We start from the raw sequence: 24,262 nt of genomic DNA, 5'->3' as shown, positions 1-24,262 counted from the left end.
CCAAGTTACTGTGCAATCCAAGTGGTTTTGGGTTTTTTTGACTCCTGTTCAGGGGTCAAGTGATAGTAAAAATACCTGGGTGGTAGAAAAGAGCATTGAGGAATATGTTTGGGGCACCACCCCGATACATATTCAAGACTGAGTTAGCTAACACATTGATTAAGATAGTAAGCAATTCAGCCATAATTCCTAAAACAAAGCAGGGAGCATTTTCCGATGTTTTGTGTTACTGTTATTTAAGAGATACAGAATCCTAAACTCTGCTTTCAGAAGGTATGTAAGAAGAACTGGCTTTAAATATTTTCTTTTAAAATGTGTGTAAATGTCATTCTACCATCTTGGGTTCTTTGTCTTTTTAAAGTTTGACTGTTTCTTTTTAAGCCAGTGTCTGATTAGGCTATATCTGATTTTACTGTAGTTTTTAAATTAAAACTTTTTATAGCCCATGTTACAATAAAAGGAGTTTAATTTTTTTTTTCTGGTAGTTATATTAAGCGGGGACAGTCTAATGTTTGTGACTTGATAATTACAGATTTTTCTACTCCATTTTTATCATGTTCACAGCTTCTGGCAGTGTCTGACTTGTTTACAGAAAGGAATCAATTTGAGATGATGTACACCACACTGACAGAATTGCGGAAGGTGCATCCATCAGAAGATGAGATTCTCATTCAATATTTGGTACCAGCCACATGTAAAGCAGCTGCTGTTCTTGGAATGGTAAGAAATTGTCACTTAAAAGTTGTGGCAAGTCTGTGAATGTACTGCTATTTTGGTCTATTTGATACTGGAATTGCTGCACTTCTGCCACAAAGAACTGGCATACTTTCAGAGGTTTTTAGGGAGCACCTGTCATAGTGGCAGCTTCATATTTTTAATACATTTTTAATTACTTTTCATCCATCCATTTTTTTTTATAATTTTAATAATTAAATTAACTTAAAGCTAGACCCAGTGTCTTTGTGTCCTGAAGTCTGCTATATTTGTGGTTTGGAGTGTTCTGGGGAATGAATTCCAGAGGGGAGGACCTTAAATGGCAGAGTAGTAAATAAAGATGAGGACAGGGCAGTCATACAGAGCGATTTGGATCACTTGGTAAGCTGGGCCCATTCAAACAGAGTTTTAATATAGCCAAATGCAAAGTTATACTTCTAGGAACTAGGAATGCAAGCAATATGTATAGAATGGGGGATGTATGCCTGAAAGCCATTACTTTAGGAAAGATCTAGAGGTTATGGTGAACAAGTAAGTCAATATTAGCTCCCAGTGCAATGCTGTGGCAAATAGAACTAATGTGATCCGTAGATGTATGAACAGGGAAGTAGGGATGTGATTTTGACTCTGTATATGGCATTGGTAAGACTGACTTTGGAATTCTGTGTCCAATTCTGGTGTCCCTAGTTTAAAAACTATGTTGAAAAATTAGGGAGGGTGTAGAAAAGAGCCAGAAACATTATTCAAGGGCTGGAGAAAATGCCTTACAGCGAGAGGTTTAAAGAGCTCAAACTGTGTAGCCTAGCATAAAGAAAATTGAGAAGTACTGGATTACTGTATTGAAGTACTTTCATGGGGAGAAGAGACTGGGTACCAACAGGCTCTTTAATGTAGTGGAGAAAGGCACAAGATGTTTAGAAAGTGAAGCCAGACATATTCATATTGGAAATAGGCACAAATTTTTAGCAGTTAAGGTGGGGAAAAAACTGGAACAACCAACCAAGGAAAATGGTGGATTCTCCACCTCCTGATGTCTTCAAATCAAAACTGGCTACCTTCCTGGAAGATATACTGTAGTCAAACACAAGTAATTGGGCTCAATACAGGGGTAACTGCATGAAATTTAAGGTCCTGTGATATGCAAGAGGTTAGCCTAGATCAGGAGTGGCCAACCTGAGCCTGAGAAGGAGCCAGAATTCACCAATGTACAATGCCAGAGAGCCACAGTAATACGTCAGCAGGCCCCCATCAGCTCCTCCCACCCATCGGCAGCCCTGCAGATCAGCACCTCCCCTTCCCTCCCAGTCAGCTGTTTCGTGGCATGCAGGAGGCTCTGGGGAAGAAGAGGAGGAGTGAAGGCACTGCAGGTTCAGGGGAGGGGGCAGGAAGGGGTGGAGTGGGGGTGGGGCCTGTGGCAGAGCCAGGGGTTGAGCAGTGAGCACCCCCCAGCACACTGGGAAATTGGCACCTGTAGCTCCAGCCCTGGAATCGGTGCCTATATAAGGAGCCGCATATTAACTTCTGAAGATATGCATGTGGCTCTGGAGCCACAGATTGGCCACCCGTGGCCTAGATGATCTAATGTTGCCTTCTGGCTTTAAATTCTGTGAAACTGAGAGCCTTCCTCTGGTCCAGCAAGAGTCTTCATTTGATTTTTAACTGCTGTGACAAGGGATATGATAAGAGGCCATCTCCCCGATAGCCAAGTACCAGATTATTCAGCGCTTTAAAGATAAGCAGCAGCCCCTTCAATTACCCCCCCAAAACCAGACAGGAAACCTTTGTAGAGACTTGAACACAGGTCGGTCTATGTAGTGGTTCATGCCACTCAGAAGTTGGGTAGTTGCATTGCGAGCTAGATTGTAGATTAGGATGGACGTTTTGTAGTCCTAAAAAGAGTGCATTTTAGTATTCTAGCAAAGGCATGGAGGCCCATTGCTGGGTCCACACTAGGAGTGAGTGGCCATAATCTTATGATCAGTTGTAGATAGTGAATGTTACCGTTGAGCTGCTGCTGTTACCAGAGAGAGCCTGAGCAGTGATAGATCCACTAAGACTCCAATCCTGAAAGTCATTGTAGTGAAATACATTTTCCAGTATATGGTGCAGAAACCACCTTCACTTACACCCAACCACTTCCACTAAAAATTCTCATTCCATTCATGAAGCTCATGGAAAGCAAAGCTGTTGCCATCAACATCTCCCCATAAACTTTCATAAAGCCACTTGGTTACCCTCCTTAAAATCTTCTTTGCTGTGATGTGTACAAAAAGGTTGACAATGGTTAGGCAGCTAGTGTGCTGTGCTTAACTGTTGTCTCATTATGTCCTTGAATGGGTGCCCCTCCTCCACCTGCTGTCTCTTGGCTTTGGGGCAAGGGCCGTCTTGTTACGTTTATAAGTGCTTAGCATAGTGAGGCCCTGAGCCCTGATTGGGATTCCAGGTGCTACTGCAATATAAATAACCTGCATTCCAGCCTTCTCAGCTTCTGCTTCTTCTGTTACAATCCTCTAATACCATGTTTGCCCTCGAGGACTAAACATACAGGTGGTGGGGAGGAAGTGGTGTCCAGATGTGACTGTCAGTGGCCATGGGTAACAGACCATTAACAGTGTGTCCAAATGACTGAGGCTCCATGGTAATGTTTACCATAGATGCCGTTTAGAGTGCTTACGTGCCAAGCATCCTTATATGCAGATCTTGGGCATATAGCAGTCTGTTCCATATATTAGTGTTCTTCCTCACACATCCACCAGTTTGGAGGACCATGGACAGATTAGAAACTTCTCGGAGCTCAAGGCCTGCATATAAGGATGCTTAGTATGTAAATATCCTAATCTGCATCCATGGCATCCCTTACCTATCAGTAGTATTAGTGCTTCCCCTAAACTGATGATATATTATCACAGAACTTCTTTTCCAAATGTGACATTGTTATCATCTTGGTGCAGTGGTTTATCATTTCACTTGCAAAAAGTTGATAAAATACTTACACTGATTTAATGTTATGATCTCTCTGAGGAGAATGCTTTTACACTGAGAATTAGATGCAACCTCTTTAGTTAAACTAAATTTGCAAGCCAGAATATACCAATCTCCCTTAGTACATTATTCAGATATCTAAGTACTTGTTTTGTGTAAACCTCTGATTCATGGTACATTTTCTAGTCTTTAGTTCACCATCAAAAACTTTTCCACTTTTAATGAGTCATCAGAATGCTGCATTGGTCCAGTGATGCTTTTAGTGCATCATTTTGTTTATGTGCATTAGGATAAAGCTGTAGCCGAGCCAGTAAGCCGTCTGTTGGAATCAACACTACGCAGCACCCATATGCCAAGTCGGATTGGAGCTCTGCATGGAATTCTTTACATCCTTGAATGTGACCTGCTTGATGAAACAGCAAAGCAACTCATTCCAATTATCAGCGAGTATTTGCTTTCCAATCTGAGAGGGATAGCACAGTAGGTGTTATGTATTAGAAATTTTGCAGTGTTTTAATGCAAAGAACAATTTGAACTGTAGAATAAGCGTCTAGAAATATGCTGATTTATACAAATCTCTTGATCCTGTAAAACAAGCTTTTTTTAGAAGATTCTGAGGACTTCAGGTTGAGAATATGCTAATTAAATTTCTTGCAATGTTACTATTTTTGCTTCTGATTCCAATTGAAAATAGAGTGCATAGTCATGAGCAAAAAGCTTTTACATTTCAGGTTTGAACCTCAAAAAGAGAGTTGGTTTCAAGATTGAGGTGAATAGTCAATTTTTATTTTTATATGGACGTTGTTTGCCTGTCCCCTAGCCATTTTGAAATGTAACAGCCTCTCAGACTGGAAACTAAAGGTTTCTATCATAGTAGCTGATACATACTAGTGTTCCTTGCCACCACTTTCAGCTTTGATTTGCAGAAGTGACGTGCTTGAAGGAAGAGTGAGAAATAAGTGTTCCCTGAGGGGGTCCACAGAATTTCTTACATTTCCAAGGGGGTCTGTACCTCCATCTGAAATTTTTTAAGGATCCACAAATGAAAAAAGATTGAAAACCATTGTCATAAAGGGTTTAAACTTTCTTCTTCGAGTGCTTGCACATTTTGATCCCACTGTAGGTGTGTGCTGAGCACAATCGCCAGAAAATTTTCCCTCGGTGGTACCCGTCAGGGTGGCTCGAGCATCCTCTGGGGTGCTCATAGCATTGGGTGTGCTCGTTGCACCGGTATAGAGGGTCCAGCTCACTCCGTGTCCCCACAGTTCTTTCTTACTGTCTATGATGGTTGCTGGAACTGTTCCTCTTGCTTTGACCAGTGTTCTCAGTGAACTTTGTTTCCTCTCATTATTGTATATAGTTGGCATAGTTGTTAGTCAGTTAGTATAGTTTGCGTATCTTGGTTAGTTAGCGGAGTTTTGTCCTTATCTGTTGCCTAGGCATGCCTAGGTCGCTGGGCTTCAAACCTTGTACCTCCTGCAACAAGACTTTGTCCCTGTGTGACCCTGAAGTGCTTGGATGAGGCTCACGTCGGGGACCACTGCCAGATTTGAAGGGATTTTAAGCCCCATGCAAAGAGAGAGGTTGAAGTTCCTGATTATGGAGGTGGCACTGAGACCTTCCTCTGAGTTCAGCCGGTCGGACTCAGTATCAAGCACCTCGGCGTCAGTGCGCTCCTCCTACCATGCGGGAGTCCCAGCACTGTTCACCATCCCCAGTGCAGAGGAAGAGACATAAGAAGCAGCCAGCTGAGAGGGGATGTTCCCTGACACCTAAGAAGGCCAGGCATGTGGAGCATATCGGAGTGTGATCTAAGCCAGGCCACTGCTCTGCCTCAGCAGCGCAGCAGCCAGCGTGACTGACTCCGGCCCATATACGGACGCCATTGAGTCCAGTACCAGATTAACAGTCCACACTGGAGGGACAGTGCAGTACTAGTGCTATTGCAATGCCGTCCATGCTGGCTTCACTCACTACCACCAGGCACCTGCTATTGGTACTGGTGTCATCGACAGTGCAAGAGCCAGTGGTATGGGTGCTGGCGGGCAGGAGAGAGCTTGTGGCCACCAGTTACTGTTCTGTACCAGGCCGTCCGGTACTGTCTAAGGGGAAACTGACCATGCTGGCCCCGACACTGGCTTCCCCACTTTGGCACTGCTCTCCATCACCGGTGGGAGCCACTCCTCCGTGGTCATCAGATAGACACACCTCATTGTCGGAGTCAGAGGTTGGGTCGTACTACTCTCATCTGCTGCGGATCAGGGCACAGGAATGCCATCGAGTGCTTCGCCTAGTGGTCACTGGAGACCTATGCTGATGCAGTGTCCCTTTTGGAATCCATGGGGATTTCCCCCAATCCTGGGGCCCCATTTGAGGTGCTCTTATTCAGTGGCCTCTGAGAGAAGGGCACTGCTCCCCATCAGGCAGCATCTGATCCAGATTCTGGTACCGAGTCCAGTGCTGAGTTTCAGGAACCAGTCTGTGGGATCTGGTCGGCGCAGAAGGGGAAGAGGAGTGCCCTCAGCCGCCGCCTCTTCTCCTGATGAGGCTGTGTCAGGAACAGGAGTGTTGCTGCCCCAAGATGACTGTAAGGCCCACCAGGAGCAGCTAAGATGGTGGCCCAAAATTTGGGCATTCAGGTGGAGATAATAAGAGTCCTCTCATTGTCTGGTGGACATTTTGGCTGCAGCAGTTGCTCTGCCTCTGTGAGGTCATCATGAAACCGGTGAAAGCCTTGTAGTAAACTTCCACCTTCCTGCCCAGGGTTATGAGTTCTTGTACACTAATCCCAATCTTACCCTCCCCCTCCCCGCCCCCCCAATCCCCGGTGGTCTCCATTGCCAACAAAAAAGAAAGGCAGGGTCTGTAAGGTGCATCACCTAAAGAAAAATACTCTTAAAAAGTTGGACCTATTTGGAAGAAAGGTCTACTCTACCAGGGGTCTGCAACTCAGCATCACTAACCAGCAGGTGCTGCTGGGCAGATACGTCTTCAACATGTGGGACTCCATGTTGAAGTTCACGGACTTGCTGCCACAAGAGGCCGTATTGGAGTTCTCCACGCTGGTAGATGAGGGGAAATCCATAGCGTGGGCTTCTGTGCAAGCTTCCCTGATTGCAGCAGATTCAGTGGTCATGTCCATGGCTTCCACAGTAGCCATGCATAAGAGTTCACTGCTATAGTCCTCCGGTCTCCTGTGGGAGGTCCAGCAAACCCTCCAGGATCTTCCCTTCGAGGGGGCTTTGCTCTGTTTGGAGCAGACTGACTAGAAGCTTCATGGGCTGAAGGACTCCAGGGCTACCCAGTGACTTCAAGAAAGCACTACAGACCTCAGCAGTCCTCCTGGTATTCCGCCTCACCAGCCCATCAAGACATGCAGAGGAAAAGGAGCAGGGGCTTTAGGCGTAGACCACCATCCCCTTCTAGCTCTAAGTCAATATCTGCTCCACCCAGACAGCAAGAAGGCTCCAAGCAGCTTTTGATGGGACGCTCAAGGATTTTTACCAGTTCTCATGTTTCTTTATCATATTTCCCCCTTTATTTGCAGACTGCCTGTCCCACTTCAGCTGTGCATGATCCAGTATCACTACAGACTGGGTGCTGAAAACAATGGAAGTGGGATGTATCCTCCAGTTCAGTTCTACCCCTCCTTTTCACTCTTCCTCCCCATGCCTCTTCAGGGATTCCTCTCATGAGCAACTTCTGACCCAGGAAGTTCAATCTCTCCTTTGGGTGGGGACCATGGAAGAGGTTCCACAAAATCTAAGGGGGACAGCATTCTACTCCCGTTATTTCCTAATTCTGAAGGTGCAGACCTATTCTAGACCTGCGCCAGCTCAACAGCTATCTCACGAAATTAAAGTTCCGCATGGTCTCCCTGGCTTCCATTATTTCTTCTCTGGATCCCGGGGGCTGGTATACCATCTTCCATTTAAGAGATGCCTACTTTCACATATCAATCTTTCAAGGCCACAGAAGATTCTTCAGGTTTGTTGTGAACCAAATGCACTGCTGATTCGCAGTATTCCTCTTTGGCCTGTTGGCAGCTCTATGGGTATTTAGAAAATGCATGGTGGTAGTGGCAGCCTTCCTGAGGAAGCTAGGAGTGCAAGTCTACCTGCATCTGGATGACTGGCTAGGCCAGTGGTTTTCAACCTGTGACCTGTGGGCCACTTGTGGCCCAATCAGCACAGAGGTGCAGCCCTTGTGACATCCTCAGGGCCATAGAGGTAGTATTGGGTCTGGCCCACAATGGTAAATAGGTTGAGAACCACTGGGCTAGGCAGATGCAGGTCAAGAGCTCAGATGGAGTCCGGCATCCTCGCATCCTCCTGATCCAGTTGACATTCCAGGCCCTAGGCCTGCTAATAAATGTACAGAAGTCCATTCTCACTGCAGTACAGAGGACAGAGATTATTGGAGCTGTGCTCGACTACCCAGGCCAGAGCCTTCCTTCCAGAAGATTGGTTTCAGACAATGATGTCCCTGATGTTGTCCTTGAAGTGCACTATAGTTACAACAGCCCAAAATTGTCTGAGGCTTTTGGGTCACGTGGCTTCCTGTACGTACGTAGTTCAGCACACAAGAGTATATCTGAAACCCCTTCTGGCATGGCTGGCCTCGATGTACTCACCAAACTGCCACCACCCAGACTTGGTTCTTATGGTACCTTCCCCAGACCTCACCTCCCTCAACTGGTGGCTGGACCTGCTGGTGGTTTGTGCTGGTGTTCCCTTTTCACGACCCCAACTGTAGATATCCCTGGTATCAGACACATCAGCGTTAGGCTGGGGGCTCACCTGGGGCACCTCAGGACTCAAGGCCTTTGGCCTTCAGAAGAGCTCTTGCTACGCATCACTGAAGAGCTCAGGGCAGTTCATCTGGCCTGTCAGGCATTCCCACCTCACATTACAGGCAAGTGTGTGTTGATTCTTACAGTCAGTCATGTTCTTTCTCAGCAGGCAGGGAGGAGCTCACTCTTCCCCTCTGTGTAGTGAAGCAGTTCAGCTGTGGGAGTTCTGCATAGCCCGTTCAATCTAACTGGAGGCTTCTCATCTTCCAGGAGCATAAAAGGAGCTGGAAGATCACCTCACCAAGTCTTTCTCCAGTCACCACAAGTGGTCTTTTCACCTGGCCATCATGAGGGGCATTTACCAGCAGTATGGGACTCCCCAGGCAGGCCTGTTTGAAACCAGGCACAACAGTGGAAGTGTCACCACTGAGACACTTCCTCTGAGTTGAGCCCTGCGAGGTCTCAGCCTGAGATCACTCACGGACGCCTTCCTACTACCATGGACAGGTCACCTGTACTACGCTCATGCACAAGATTCTGCTCTAGATCAAATAGGACCGGGTGTGGGTCGTTCTAATAGCCTCAGCTTGGCCCCACCAACATCAGTTTGCCACACTGCTAGGCCTTTCTGTGGCTGCTCCATTCCTGCTTCCTCTACGTCTGTCAGGACCATGGTTAGCTACTGCACCCGAACCTCAGCTCCCTCCACTTGACGGCCTGGAAGCTCCATGGCTAAATCCCAGAGAGCTGGCTTACTCAGACCAGGGCTGTCATGTCTTACTGGTATCAGGAAGCCCTCCATCCACTAGGGCTACTTACCTCGCAAAGTGGAAGTCGTTCTTCGTCTGGGCTGCTCAGTGTGGAGTCTCGCCTGCATGGTCATTGTTTCAGGACAATCTCAAGTCCTTGTTACACCTGAAACAGCAAGGTTTAACTATCTCCTCAATGAAGGTTCACCTTGCAGCACTATCAGCTTTCCATCCTCGGGTGGATAACCGGTCTGTTTTTTCACAAGAGATGTCTATCCGTTTCCTCAACATCGAGAAAGATTATACCCCCAGGTGCAAGAGCCCATCCCTCCCTAGATCTAAACCTGGTCTTATCGGAACGTATGGTTCCCCCGTTGGAATGGTTAGCAAAGTGACATTGCTGTCGCACCTGAAATTTGTGTCTAAGGTGGTCTCTCTGTTTCATTAAAAGTAGGAGGCAAATTCTTGGTTTTTTTCCCCCTAAGCTGCATTCAATTCCAGAGGAGCAGTGTCTTCACACATTGAACATCAGACAATGTCTGACCTTTTTCTCTGGACAGGGCTAAACCCTTTTGGGCTTTGCCTTATCTGTCTCATATGCAGACTGTATGAAGGGACTGGCAGTCTTCTCATGGATAATTTCCTCCATCAAGACTGCATACAGAACAGCTTCGGCTACACACCGTCTATGGGTGCAAGCTCACACTACAAGAGTGCAAGGTACGTCAATAGCATTCTTAAGTGACGTCTCAATATTGGATATTTGAAGGACTGCTACATGGTCATCGATACGTATATTTATGAACCACTGTGCCATTACCACAGCATCCAGAGCGGCTACAAACTTCTGGAACACAGTCCTGCAGTCCTTGTTTAAATAGACTCTGAGCCCCTCTCCGTGGGGGTACTGCTTGTGGGCCACCTAAGTGGAATGCACGGCTGCATCTACTCGAGAAAAAGAAATGGTTACTTACTGTAACTGGTTCTTTGAGATGTGATGCAGATGTGTATTTCACAACCCACCTGCTGTCTTTTCTGCATTAGAGGTCTAGTCTCTGGTCGTTCAGTGCAAAGGAACTGAGGGGGGTAAAGGGAGCATGGCTTTGTATAGCCAGGGAGGGGGCTATGGATACTATAGGCAAAATTCTTCGGGTCTGGCATGGTGGGCACGCACACACCTACATGGAATACATGTCTGCATCACATCTCAAAGAATCACAGTTTACAGTAAGTAACCAATTCTTTACTGATATATAACCATTTGCTTTCTTGCTTATTTACAGCTCTGTAAATGTCCATAACCAACAGCATATTTTAGTGATGTGTGCTGCAGCATTCTACTTGATAGAGAATTACCCACTTGATGTAGGGCCTGAATTCTCTGCAGGAATTATACAGGTATGTATTGCACAGTGCTCCAGATTACAGAAGATTGATGCAATCTTGAATCAATGCAGATTTTTTTAAAAACTTTTAGGTGGATTATTATTGATAAGCTTTATGAAAGAAATGTTTTCTTCTTTGCATATATATTTCTATGGATGCTCCACCCTAGGATTTGCCTGTGCTCCCTGAGGGCCCACACCTGCACAGAGCAGCACCTTGTGCCTCCAAATGAGGTCATATAGGATACTTACCCGCCGCTACTCAGTTCCTTCTCAGCTCCCTGCAACTTGATACAGAGCAGTTGTGTATCCCCTGATTCTTGGCTTCCTGCCTATCTTAACATAGTGACTTATTCTAAATTTTTCTTTTATTTGTTTAGTTATTTTATTTCTCTTTATAGCTTTAATACAGATGGGTATAGAAGGAGCTTGCCGCCCCCCCCACCCTACACACACACCTTTTTCTTTGTCCTCTGAGTTACTCCAAAGACCCTGGGGATTAAACCCTGCCAAAGGTCTTTTCCTTGTAGTTGACAGGCATTCAATCTACCTCTGCTGCTTCTGAGACACCCATGTCCCACCAAAGTGTATAGTCTGTATGGGATTTAAACGCAGGTTGCAGACAGACAGGTAGGTTAGGCTGAAGCTCCTTCTGATGGAATACTCACTTGCCCCAGCTCCAGCCACACCTTCAGAGGCTAGGACTTCTTAGAAATAGAAGACTCTTTCCCCTGTTAGGGAAATAAGGAAGAGGGGTAGGTCATCCGTAAATCCCACTCTGAGACTTCACATCTGTCAAGGGGAATGGTTGAGGTTCCCATACAATTCCAGTACTGAGCTGTCAGTACCACATAAGAAGCAGCATGTGGAGAATTCTTCTAACAGATAGCACAGAGAGCCATCTGCCTCTCGGCACCGAGATGCACACAGGCTCCTACTCGTGCTCTGGTGCTGTCGTCTTCTCTGCACTGGAGTTCTTTGGTCAGAGAAGTTCCTCTACAAGCCTCTCTAGTACCATCCCTGCGCTGACCAGTCTCCTGTACCAACTTCAGGATACCATAGCCCTCCAGCACCCTTCAGGTTTCTCTCTTGGAGACCCTTTTCATACCGGAGGAACCGGAGTCCCCTCTATTACGGACTTCTATGAAAACCCCTTCCCTGGTACTGCTCAGTCACCTGCAACCGCAATCATCCTGGATTGAACTCCAGTCAGGCCTCTGATACCAGCACCTTTATCTGATGCTTCCCATTTCAGTCAAGGGGTGACACTTCTTCAGAATCTAAGGTCTTGGTATAGGGCTCTTTTTTGGCACCATACTATCACACCCCACTGAGCTGTCATTCTGAGGAGGATCTTCTGGACCTCACCAGATTCCGTACATCCAAGGGTTGTGAATATCCTTGGGGAAAACCTTCTCTCTCCGCCCCCTCAGGGGACTCACTGGAATCCCTGGGGTCAGCTTGGTGAACAGTTTTATAGGGGACCAGCCAAAAAGAGATCCCAATATCTATTGGTACCGCATCACTGACGGGTACCACCTGACCTACCTTCCGTACTGCAGGATCATCCTTCAGTACCTTATGCCCCTTTGGCCCTGGTATGCACTGAAGAAAAGCAGGACCCACAGATGGAGGGAAACTCGCCCCATCAGCTAAGTTCTCTTCATCCCCCAAGTAAGCCCCCACCACCCTTTTTTGCTGACAACTTTCCAGCCTTCCAAGACCTCATTAAATACCTGACAGAATTCCCCCAGATCCCAGTAGAGGAGGTTCAGGAGTCTGTGCTCCTTGATGAACATTCTAAATATCACTCCTCAGGGCAAAATTACCCTCCCAATCAATGGAGCTCTGTTATCATCTACTTGCCCAATCTAGCGAACATCTGCCAATATCCAGCCCACCTGCTAAGTGGGCAGATAAAAAAGTATAGTATAATAACCAAGCGAATGGAACATTTGTTTTCCCACCCCACTCCCAATTCCCTGGTGGTGAATGCAGGTAAAGACAGAAAATGACAAATCTGCTCCAGATCTTCTCCTTATGATGAGTCCAAATGTTTAGACCTCCTGGGTTGAAAAAGCTACTCCTCAGTAGCTCTCCAATTTCAAGTGGTAAACTACCAAGCCCGGGTGGCAGATTTTAACACACATTCCAAGTTCACACATTTTATTGGACATCTGCAACAGGACCAGAGGGAACAATTTCAGGCCATCATTTTGAAAGGTCAGTTAATAGCTAACACCTCTTTCCAGGCTGCCTTAGGTGCCACAGACATGGCTTCTAGAGCCTTAGCTATGGCTGTAGGTATGCAAAGAGCATCCTAGCTCTAGTCTTCTGGCCTCCCAAGAGAGGTGCAGAAATATGGTTGAAGACCTTCCCTTTGAAGGACCCAACTCCTCAGTGCTGACAGACTTCCCCCTCCACACCCTGAGGGACTTGAGGTCAACTTTAAGGTCTCTGGGAGTTTACATTCCTGCAAGAAAGAAACAGTTTAGTCCCAAACATCACAGTGCTCTATATGGTATCAGTACCATTCTCAGCAAACTTTTCCCAGACCTTTGGACTTTCAGAGGAGGATATCTAGATCTCCAAAAAGAGACCACCCCTTTTTACAGTATCATCTGCTCCTTCCTCTAAGAAACAATTTTACATCTTGGTCAAGGCATCAAGCAACCTACTTTCCTGGATCCAGTGCTGTGCAATTCGATCCATTACCACCCCCTTAGGATAGCGTCTATCCCACTTCCTGCCTGCCTGGAGCAGGTTACCTCAGGCTAATGGATTTTGAAGTCATCAATGGGGGATGTTCCATCCACTTTCATACTATTTCCCCCCCTCCCCCCAACCTGCCTTCCCCATCCGTCTTCAGAGACACATTTCATGAAGATCTCTTAAAACAAGAGATCCAGTCTCTCTTACTCTTGGGGCAATCAAACTGGTTAGTCCAGAGTTTGTTGGGAGAGGGGCAGAGGATAGAGACTGATGCTCAGCCTCAGAAACCTGAACGCCTACATCCTTTCCAAGCACTTCAGAACGGTGACACTAGCCATTATAAAGCCCATCCTTAGATATGGGAGATTGCCTCATCGACCTTGACCTGCAGGATGCCTTCTTTTATATAGCTTTCTACCCATCCCACAAACATTTCCTATGTTTCATAAAAGGCTCAGAATGCTGCCAGTACTGAGTCCCCAAAGGTCTTCACAAATCTCCTCGCATTAGCCTATTTATGACAGTGGGCCATAGCAGTATTCCCCTTACCTGAACGATTGACGTTTCGGGAGGTCCAGTTGGCAACCTCCAGGGTTCTAGCACTGTTTCAGTCTCTAGGACTTCGAATTAATCGGAAGACATTTACACTGACTCCCGTCCAAACAATAGATTTAATCAGAACCACTGTAGACTCCCTAACTCCACAAAGAGAGTTTATTCAGTCTAATCTCAACAATACAACACAGTCTGCAAACAACTGCAAGGACCTGCCTACAACTCTTGGGCCACATGTTGGCATCCATCTTTGTCACACCTCACATGAGACTACATGTTGGGTGCCTTCACACAGACCTAAGCCATATGTGCACCCCAGCATCCTCAAATGTATCACAGTACCTCAGAAAGTTCTGGACTCTTTCAGGTGGTGGAATGACCCACTGAAGGTCTGAGTGGGAACCCCAGTCTCATATACCCTACCCTCAAAGATCCTCACAACCGATATTTCTTTTTTGGGATGCGTGGCTTACCTCCAAGGGGACACTGCGCAGGGCAAGTGGTCCACATAAAGGTCACACTCCGCATCCACGTTCTGGACTGGAGTCATTCGATAGGCCTATCAACACTTCCTTCACACCGTAAAGGGCCACTCCTTCAGGGTAAAGCTGGACAACAGGGCAATGATGTATTACATCAATTGACAGGGAAGAGAAAGATCCCAGCCCTTACATGCAGTCACCAAACTTGTGGAACCGATGCATTTCCCATGAGATAGGAATCTCAAGATTGTAGACTTTCTGAGCAGAAATTTCCTTCAAGATTACAAATGGGAGTTCAGTGATTCTGTCTTCCTTGGCATCTGCCAGATGTGGGGTCTCCCAGAAGCAGACCTCTTTAACACCCCAAACAATGCAAAATGTTGTCTTTTCTGCTCCAAGGGACTATAAGGCTGCAACTCATTGGGAGATGCCCTGATAACACCAGGGCCCTGTACCTGCTTTATGTTTACCAGCCTCTACTTCTAATTCTCAAGACCTTACTCAAACTGCATCAGGAAAGAGCGAGGGTTATCCTCACAGCACTGTCCTGGCCAAGACAAGTGTGGTAGTCAAACCTCCATCACCTCTCTGTGGCAACGTCCCTCCAACTAGGTCCTATCAGGAAAAAATCTCCTGTCACAGAACTCTGGGACCCTGATCAATCCCAACCCTTCCTCCTTTAACTTGAGAGCATGGTTCCTGGATGGCTCTCAAGGTAGAGTTAACCTGTTCAGAAAAGGACCAATCAGTTCTCCTATCTAGCAGGAAATCTAGTACTTGCAAAATTTACCTTCAGAAGTGGAAACACTTCCATTCCTACTGTTCTTTTCACTCTTCTCTAGCATCAGAGGTTCTGCTTTCCAAAATTTTAGACTATCTTTTGGATTTGAAGACACAAGGTCGATCAGTGAGCTCAGTCAGAATACATTTGGCCACTCTCACAGCTTTCCACTCACACATCAAGGGCTTCTCAGTTTTTGCCAACCCCAGTATGGCCAGATTCCTCAAGGGCCCCCAACTTCCCAGTGGGACCATAATTTGGCCCTAAGTGCCCTGAGGAAACCCTCCTTTGAACCTACATACTTGTTCTTTCCTCCACCTTTCCCTCAGGACTTTGTTCCTTATAGCCATAATTTCACTCCATGCTTTTATGGCAGACCTGTCATTTACTAGGTTCTGTAGAGATACGGTTACACTGTATCCCCATCCTCATTTCTTCCCTAAGGTCTCTTCGGAATTATTTTAATCAAGAGATCCACCTACCAATGTTTTATCCAAAGCCTCATGTCTCCAAGAGATCTGCCTACATACGCTCCAGGGATGGTATGTTTCCAGGTATGATACTACCGTTGGTGATGCAGTCTTCTGGACTATTTTGGACTTGCCTCCTTAGCACCCCCTCCTTGCTGAGTTACTGCTTGGGAGTCTCCCACAACAGAGCATCCATAGGAACATATACTCAAAGAAGGAGGAGCGGTTACTTACCATACAGTAACTTGAGTCCTTCAAGATGTTTTGTCCCTCTGAGTCCTCTGTCTTGTCTGTGGTGGCTCTGCTTCACAGCAAGAAGGAACTGAGTGGTGGAGGGTCCACGCCATCTTTTGTGCCCTCATTTTGAGACACAAGGTGCTGTTCTGTGCAGGCATGTACCCTTGGACACTGCTTTGCATTCTCCGGTCAAGGGTACCCACGCATCCTATAGCAGAGCACCCAGAGGGAAAAAAGATCTCAAAGGACTCAAATTACGATAAGATGAGTAACCTCTTCTTTCTTTCTCTCTTCTCCCCCCCCCCCCCCCCCCCCCCACACACACACACACACACACAAAAAAAATGATTTGATTGAGGAGATTAAATCAATTCTCCGTGTATGTTAGTTATTTTCTGATATATTGGTGTCGGAGTTTAGTTAAATATAATCAATTGTTTTAGATTTCGTTCTTGCTTATTTCAGGTGTGTGGAGTAATGGTGTCTGGAAGTGATGAATCAACTCCATCCATTATTTACCATTGCGTCCTCAGAGGATTAGAACGACTCCTCCTTTCAGAGCAACTTTCTAGGCTGGATAGTGAATCTTTAGTTAAACTAAGTGTTGACAGAGTGAACATACACAGCCCCCACAGAGCTATGGCAGCCTTGGGGTTAATGCTGACTTGCATGTATTCAGGTGTGGATTTATTATTCAATTATTTATGCTCTGTTTTAAGTACATCTTTTTAGTAGAGTAATATCTAGCTCTTCTAGAGCTCTTTCCAGAAAATTAAACAAATGTTTACAGCTTACTGACAAATGAATTTTTTTCAGTTATAGTGAACTTACTACAAGATATCTTGTTTCTGTTTAGGAAAAGAGAAAATCAGCCCAAGTCGAGCAACAGATGCAAATCCCACAGCTCCAGACAGCGAGTCTGTTATTGTAGCTATGGAACGGGTGTCTGTTCTTTTTGATAGGTAAGAAAGGGGGGAAAAAAAAACAAAAAAAACAACCTCAGCATAAACTGCAATAAAAGTTTTGGCATTGGCTCAGTTTGTTGGTCACTATTCTGTTCGTGATTTTAAAATGTCATTGCTGATAGTTACTGTGCTGTTGATTAAAAATACTGTACCAATAAGGTACACAGCAATGTCGTTACAGTGGTTGGGTCCAACACAGACATACAAGAATGTAAATAGGAAACAGATTTCTAATCAGTATTTAGTGTTACACAAAACAAATGCCTCTGCTTACCTAAAATACATGCCTCAGCACGTGGTGATTACGTGTGTAAAATATTTGAATGATCACAACAAAGTAAGAATTAAGAATACTATGATCCTATTTACTGACATTTATAATGTAGTCAGAAAAATGTCATTTCCAGTCATGATGAAAATCGTAGTTTTGACACTGGCTGCATAAAATAATCGCAGTGTATGCCACCGTGAAGGGTTGAAATGCCCATTTTGAGGGTTGAGAACATGTGAACTGCAAGAACTATTAAAAAGTACTTTTCTTTTATAAAATGCTTTTTTTTAAAGCATAATAAAACCACTTTCAGAATGTCTTTTAACACAATAAAGAAACAGAGCATAAGCCCAGGTTTTTTTAAAGTAGTATCTTTAAAAGACAACTTAAAATACATTAATTTTTTTTCATGTGATCAGCTTCTGTAGTCGCAAGGATTATAAGCAATTGCAAAATGGAGGGTCCATAATACAGTTTGGTCCACTGCAGAAGATTTGAGAACTCCTGCTCTAACCTGATGATCTCTAGCTGTATTCGGTGCTGTAGCACAAAGGGTCAAATGGGGATTTTCAAAAACATTCAACTGTTCCCATTAACTTCAACGGGAGTTATACCAATGCTAAATGCTTTAGAACATACCGCCTTTTAAGACTTCATAAGTCAGTCCTGAAAGGCATTATGGAGCACTCCATAAGATCAACCCTCATGAAGCAGAGAGAGCGTACCTTTGCAGAGGAAATCAGTGGTATGGTAGTTCATATCTGCTTTTCCCAAGACACCATGAGCTTCAACAGATCCAGCCTTTGACCGAAAGACTCTCCAGTTGGTGGTTCTTCATTAAAAGTATCCTTAAAGAAAATGACTTTCATTTCCTTGCCATCTAGCTCTGTTTCTCTTCATCTACAACATAACATTCTTCTTGCTATTTCCCTTTTGTTCAACCAGCAGGGATGGTATGAATGAAAATGAAAAAAATTTACTTGTGAATTTTCTTTCTCAGATTGCCAGCAGTGCTAATGCATTCCCCCACATGCATAGACACACTGTCTTTTTAGCATGCATCTCAGACATAGTGTGGTACTCTCAGGTGTAGAGTTAGTTGTGTTTTTTTCTCTCTCTCTCTCTAGAGTTTCACTTATTCCCAGCCTATCATTTGAAGAAAAAAAAAAAAAACCATTAGCAGTCATAAGTTGAATGTCATACAGCTGTGGAAGAACTGGATTGTCAGTTGGGTCAGTGTTAGATCTGTGGGCTCTTCAGCATTGAGATCTATCTACATATAAAAGAAAAGAATTATTCTCCTATCCCTCTTGACTCTGGAAAAACAGGAAAAAATTTCATAGGGACTAAATCAGCATGAATGTTCTGCTGAATTAAAATGGTCAAATGTATGCATTCTTTTTTGTTGTAGGATCCGGAAAGGATTTCCTTTTGAAGCTAGAGTAGTGGCACGGATCCTCCCTCAGTTCCTAGATGACTTTTTCCCTCCACAGGATGTAATGAATAAAGTTATTGGAGAATTCTTATCCAACCAGCAGCCATACCCACAATTCATGGCCACAGTAGTTTATAAGGTAGTGTATTTTAAACTGAATTTCATAAATGTACTTTTGGTGCAAGGCTGTTCACTCTCGGTAACTAGGACTCCTGGCAAACATACTATTACTGGTATTCTGTCGAGCATATAATCTGGCAAAAATTATTTTAAACCTCTTCACTCTGAAGATATCCACTACTGACATTTAAAAATTCCATTTGTGACATTGAGCTGAATATGTGAAAAGGGCAAAAAAAAATTTTTAATGCTGTTCATACTAAATTTCATGACATAATACATATAATTCTGGTGCAGAACTTCATAAAAGTGACTAGCAAAATAAACCAGCATGTGGTTCTGTTTTAGTAAACAAACTACATGCTTGTGCTATTACGCTGAAGAGTGAAATTAGAAATTCCAAAGATAGACCTGAACATGTTTTGTTTTCTCACATTTACTTGCACAAGTTGAAATAAATAAAACCTGTAATTAGGAAATAATAACATTCAGAGAAGACTACATTCTTACAATACTAAATTCATAACAGAAAGCAGGGAAATTTTATTTTAAGAGCCAGGAAATCAAAGAAAAAGTTTATACGCTCTTATTCACGTTATAATCTGTTGAGGAGAAAATTAGTTTGTATGCAAATCTCTTTTTAGATCCCATTTAAAGGTTTAGATGTACCATGACATTCCAAAGAGGGCAAAGTCCATGGTCATAGTATTACATGACTAAACTGGCACTTACCAAATCAGTGAACAGAAAGTAGACAGTTATGAATCTAGGTATAACTGGGTGGGGCACTCTGAAGTGTCTCAGATCATTTGAGACGGATTGGGAAGAATAGCCCCCTCAGTTGTATCACTAGTCTGGATATGCTATTTTGGCATAGTCTCTTGGGATCTGTTTTCTGTTTCTGAAGCAGAAATTAATCATACAAAAATTATTTGACAGGCTCAGATGTTTAATTTGATATTTTAATTATATTTAGATACAGCTATCTGTCACAATGTACCCAAATGGAATTTTGTCGGCAATCTCATGTACGTAATGAACATTTTTGACTGACAGCCCGATCACTAAAATCTGACTGCCACATGTAATGTCATAAAGATTTAATAAATATTCTTATGCTTACATGAATCACCCATCTTAGTGGGTAAAATGCCTCCAGGGTTTGGAGTAGCAGGAGGACATTCATCTAGGCTTACATGTTTGCAGTATGTTTTATGTCTGGCCATTAGTGTTCTAACAGGTCTTTTCCCACATGAAATATTTACTATAATTTTTGCAGGTTTTTCAGACACTACATACCACTGGACAGTCACCAATGGTCCGTGATTGGGTGATGCTCTCTCTCTCCAACTTCACACAGAGAACGCCTGTTGCAATGGCCATGTGGAGTCTTTCCTGTTTTTTTGTCAGTGCTTCCACCACTCAGTGGGTTTCAGCAATGTATCCTAAACCATTTTTATGTGGGTTTAGCACTTCTGTAAAGTGGATTGATAACATTGGAGACTGAAATCCTCCCTTCATGTATCTAATGAATACACCATGGGCAGCAGTACTTCTCCACAATGCCCTGCCAGGGCATCAGATTTCACCAAGTGGGTCCACTTCCAGAAGCGAAGACATAGTTTGCTCTCCATGTCTATTTAGTGGTTAATATTCAATTATTGGGTTAAATGTATTACCTGTATTATGCAGGAGATCAGACTAGATGGTCATGGTGGTCCCTTCTGGTCTTAATCTACAACTCGGTTGTTTGAATTGCCAAGAGTGGATGCCAGTGGGTACAAGCTGTAGTAGTTCAACATTGGTACCATAATGGTTTATAACTTTACTATCAGATAAGGGTGAATTTTTTAGCAGTATGTCAGGTTCAGCCATATGGCTTACATCTATGTTAAGAGGAGTCTTGCATCTCAACCCCTACATTACTATGGAAAATCTTTTATTTTAGTGGTATAAGCTTTTAATGTAAAGAATTTGAGGCATTGACAAGTAATTTATTGCACGGAACAAATGATCAATGATCCTATAATGTTTAGAACTTTTTACCAGATATTTTCAAGGTGATTTTTTATTATTTTCCTTTTAAAAATAAGTCATAAGCCATTGTGCCATGCTCTAGGGAAAAACACTCTCAAAAGAACATCCTCATCTACTTTCTTTCCCCTCCTTGCAGCTCCGTCTTTCCTCCACTTCTCCCAAAAAATTGTATTTGGCAAACATTCCTCTGCAAGGCAGCAAATCACAATAATCTTAAACTGGCAATAGGATAACATTCCCCAAAATAGTTGGAACAACTAATTGAAGGATGCAGTGGCATTGCCCAATGAATGTATAATTTTTAAAAAAAAAAGAAAAAAATCGTCTCCCCTTAAAAAGAACCGCTGCTCAGGAAAATCAGCCCTGAATAGGACATTTGATAGCAGTCTAAAAATGGAAATTTCTCCATTGTGTTTTACATTTCCTTGATGATTATTTTTGAGGCTCTGTGCATTGGCATTTCTGTTTATCTTTAAGCAGTGCAGAACTGTCTTGTTGATGCGGGTTTGTTTCTCCTAATATATAATCTAACAAGTGGAAAGTATTCCTACCAACTCATTTTAAGCTAACAATAATGGGGAAATTGCATTAAGTTATTCAGAGAAATACAGCTAAGAAATAAAGCTTCTGCAACGGCAGTTTAATTGCTATCTGCAGATGTCTTGCACTTACAATTACACAGTGGTAAAGCAAAAATATTTAATTTATCTGGGAATGCTTTTTAAGTCAGTGATATTTTGTATAAAACTTTAAAGTTTGTCTCTTACCTCATTATTATGCCCTTAACTACTTTCTCAGTCTTCCACATATTATCAGCAGAATGGGAAAATCGGAGCAAGTGGACATTAACCTCTTCTGTTTGGTGGCCATAGACTTTTACAGACACCAGATAGATGAGGAACTAGATCGAAGGGCCTTTCAGTCTGTGTTTGAGATGGTAGCATCGCCAGGAAGCCCATATCATCGCCTACTAACTTGCTTGCAAAATGTTCACAAGATCACAGCGTGCTGAAAATCTTGATGTTGGTTAATGAAACTCGGTGGCTTGATTTGGAATCTGGTATGAACGTTTAGATAAATATTAAGGTGCAGAAAGCAGCTGGGATTTGCTTCTGCAATGAATCTGCGTCTGTCAGTTTTATACTTCATGCTTGTTTGAATGGAGAACACTCTGCACCACAGAGAATCACATGAAAGGTGTAATAGTAACATGCTTGTTAGCAGTGGGTAGCTGTGCTAAATGGAAATATGTATATGTTTTAAATAATGTTTGGGATTAACCTGAGGCTGAGTTACTAACTGTAAAATATATGGGCATATACTTCTATGCAGGAAAGCCAGGTATTACTCTTCTTCCTGATGTTCAACTTAAGTCACCGTGTTGCATCTGGTATTGAAACTCTGACAGAAATACTCTCTGAGTGCAAGTTTGCAGTCATTACAAAGTTTATGTAGATATATATGTATATACACACACAGTGTGGGGTAGTATAGATCAGAAATTGTTTCCTACTGTCTCTCCCAAACAAAGAAAAGAGAAACCAGTTTTCAGGGGTAACACTCCCAGCATGTAATTCTTCTATCTCTGGACTTTCTAATATACTGTGGTGTATGTGTTGGTGGCATGGGACATGTAGTGCACATACATAACCACACTTTTCTTTTTTTCTTCTCAGGATTTAAAATTTGAGTACAATATATCAGTAAAAGAAATTTTAACTTAAATATTTCTATATCATGTAAAGTATGTAAAATTGTAAAATGTGTGGTGCATGAGATGTGCTGTAATTTGAAATGAACAAAAAGCCCACTCTGCTGAATGTCTTGACATCTGTATTGTCCTCATTTTTTCATTGTGTGCTCAAGTTCCTGTTCATTTTTAAAATCCATCTTAATGTACGGGTTACATTTTATGTTCTACATTTCACGTTTTTGTATGTTAACACTTCAAAAACTGGAATATATAGGCTTGTTTTTGTTGATATGTTAAGAAGGCATTTTTGTGATCCACTTGACTGTAGCTTGTTTTGAGTTTCTTTATTTTGAGATGTAAAGGAGAGGGGACTAGATATCCTGGATCAGCACTTTGTATACTAAGCTGCTCTCACTTGTTGCAGAGGTGGGGGGTGTTTTTGTTTAAGAGAGAAAAATGATGCAAGTTCCCAGTAGCCAATAACTACTGGTAGTTATCTGTATCTGGCTTTTTCATTTATACTAACAGAAACCATGGAGTCATTTGGATATAAACCACTCTCACTTTACTCTAAGCAAATTTATGCTGACATTTATGAATCAGAAGTCTAATGTGGTCTACTCTGGGGCTGGCTAAGGTGTTAGATTATACAACCTCTTCTATTAGTTGTCTACAACGTTATGTTTATACACAAACACAGCGTAAACATCCACAAATTCCAAAATTCTCCAGTTCCACACAGGGCCAGTTTCTGATTACACCTCATGCAAGCCTTTGATTTTAGCTAGTTGCACATGGGGAAATCTCGGGCAGTATTTTTCCTATAACTGTATCTAAGTCTTCAATATAGAAAAGCAATGCCTTGGTTCTGAGCTACATTGCTATATTTAACCTCATTACATTTTCCATTAACACCTGTTGCTAACACTCAGAATATCTAAGTAGTGTTATCAAGAGGAACATATACTGTATGTATTTGTGTATATAATGTATATGTAATTATACACATGTGACTACATTTAATGTATACAAATGTGTATATTTGTATTTATTAAACCCATGGATTTAAACTAATTCCAATTCTTAGAACAAAAATGGTTGCTTTTGCCCATAACTTGATTATAAAAGAATTGCCCAGTATGATATGGGCAGCAGAAATAACTGTAGACTTTGCTGTATCTAGCTGTTTGACGGACTTTATAATTTAGAGTTATTTCTGCCTCTGAGTTGGCTTATTCTTCTTTCTTGGGCAACAGCACTGTGGTGTCTTTTTTTAAAAAAGAAACTGAAGTTCAGAAAGGGTTTAAAAAAATAGATATTGTTAAAGATTTTGGTTATACTGGAAATCTTACAGTTCTGGTAAGAGACTACTTGCCAGGGCAGTGAGCTATAATGCAATTAATTGCATTGCAATTAAGGGTAACATACATCACTAGTTCCTTTTATAGCCCCCAGTAATAGTTTTCTACTATAAACCCACACACCAGTCAGTTTTTGTATGGTATACTATAAGTGAAGATATTTTTGTAAGCTATTTTCCAAAATTTAAAATAGATTTTAATATATTTTCTGAAGCATTTGGTAGTTACATCTTAACCATAGATCACTATACTTTCTGTTTCATGAACAGATAAATCTTACATATTTTTAACCTCATAAATAACCACTGCATGGTTGGTCAGTATGCCTCCAGATAATGGAGGCTGGCCATCCCAACTTCTGAAGTTTTCTAAACAGATCAACTGGGACTTGCCATAGAAACTTTCCAGACAATAAAAAGAGCATACTAAGGTAAGGAGTCAACAGGTGACAGAAATGAACTTCTAGCCAACATGTGATAAATTCCCTCTTGTCAGTACTATTCTTGGCATTTGATAGGATA

General features: G+C 42.9%; 1 protein-coding gene across 4 annotated transcripts in view; it reads left to right on the top strand.

The window, feature by feature from the left end:
• HTT (huntingtin) overlaps positions 1-23,454 on the top strand; it is a 183,395-nt gene extending 159,941 nt beyond the window's left edge. For 3 of the 4 annotated variants that reach the window (XM_048849034.2, XM_048849033.2, XM_048849032.2), the window contains 8 exons: positions 565-720; positions 3,986-4,176; positions 10,521-10,635; positions 16,325-16,538; positions 16,716-16,821; positions 18,507-18,669; positions 19,930-20,090; positions 21,486-23,454. In XM_048849034.2, coding sequence (XP_048704991.2) covers positions 565-720; positions 3,986-4,176; positions 10,521-10,635; positions 16,325-16,538; positions 16,716-16,821; positions 18,507-18,669; positions 19,930-20,090; positions 21,486-21,699 — 1,320 coding nt within the window. In that variant the 3' untranslated portion in view covers positions 21,700-23,454. Of the gene's footprint in view, positions 1-564; positions 721-3,985; positions 4,177-10,520; positions 10,636-16,324; positions 16,539-16,715; positions 16,822-17,514; positions 18,485-18,506; positions 18,670-19,929; positions 20,091-21,485 lie in introns of those variants that run through there. The other variant, XM_075128060.1, reaches the window with a different exon arrangement.
• Positions 23,455-24,262: the final 808 nt, after the last annotated feature.

Source organism: Caretta caretta, chromosome 4 (genome assembly GCF_965140235.1).
Source record: "Caretta caretta isolate rCarCar2 chromosome 4, rCarCar1.hap1, whole genome shotgun sequence".
Lineage (NCBI taxonomy): Eukaryota > Metazoa > Chordata > Testudines > Cheloniidae > Caretta > Caretta caretta.
This window is presented reverse-complemented; position numbering and strand designations above follow the sequence as displayed.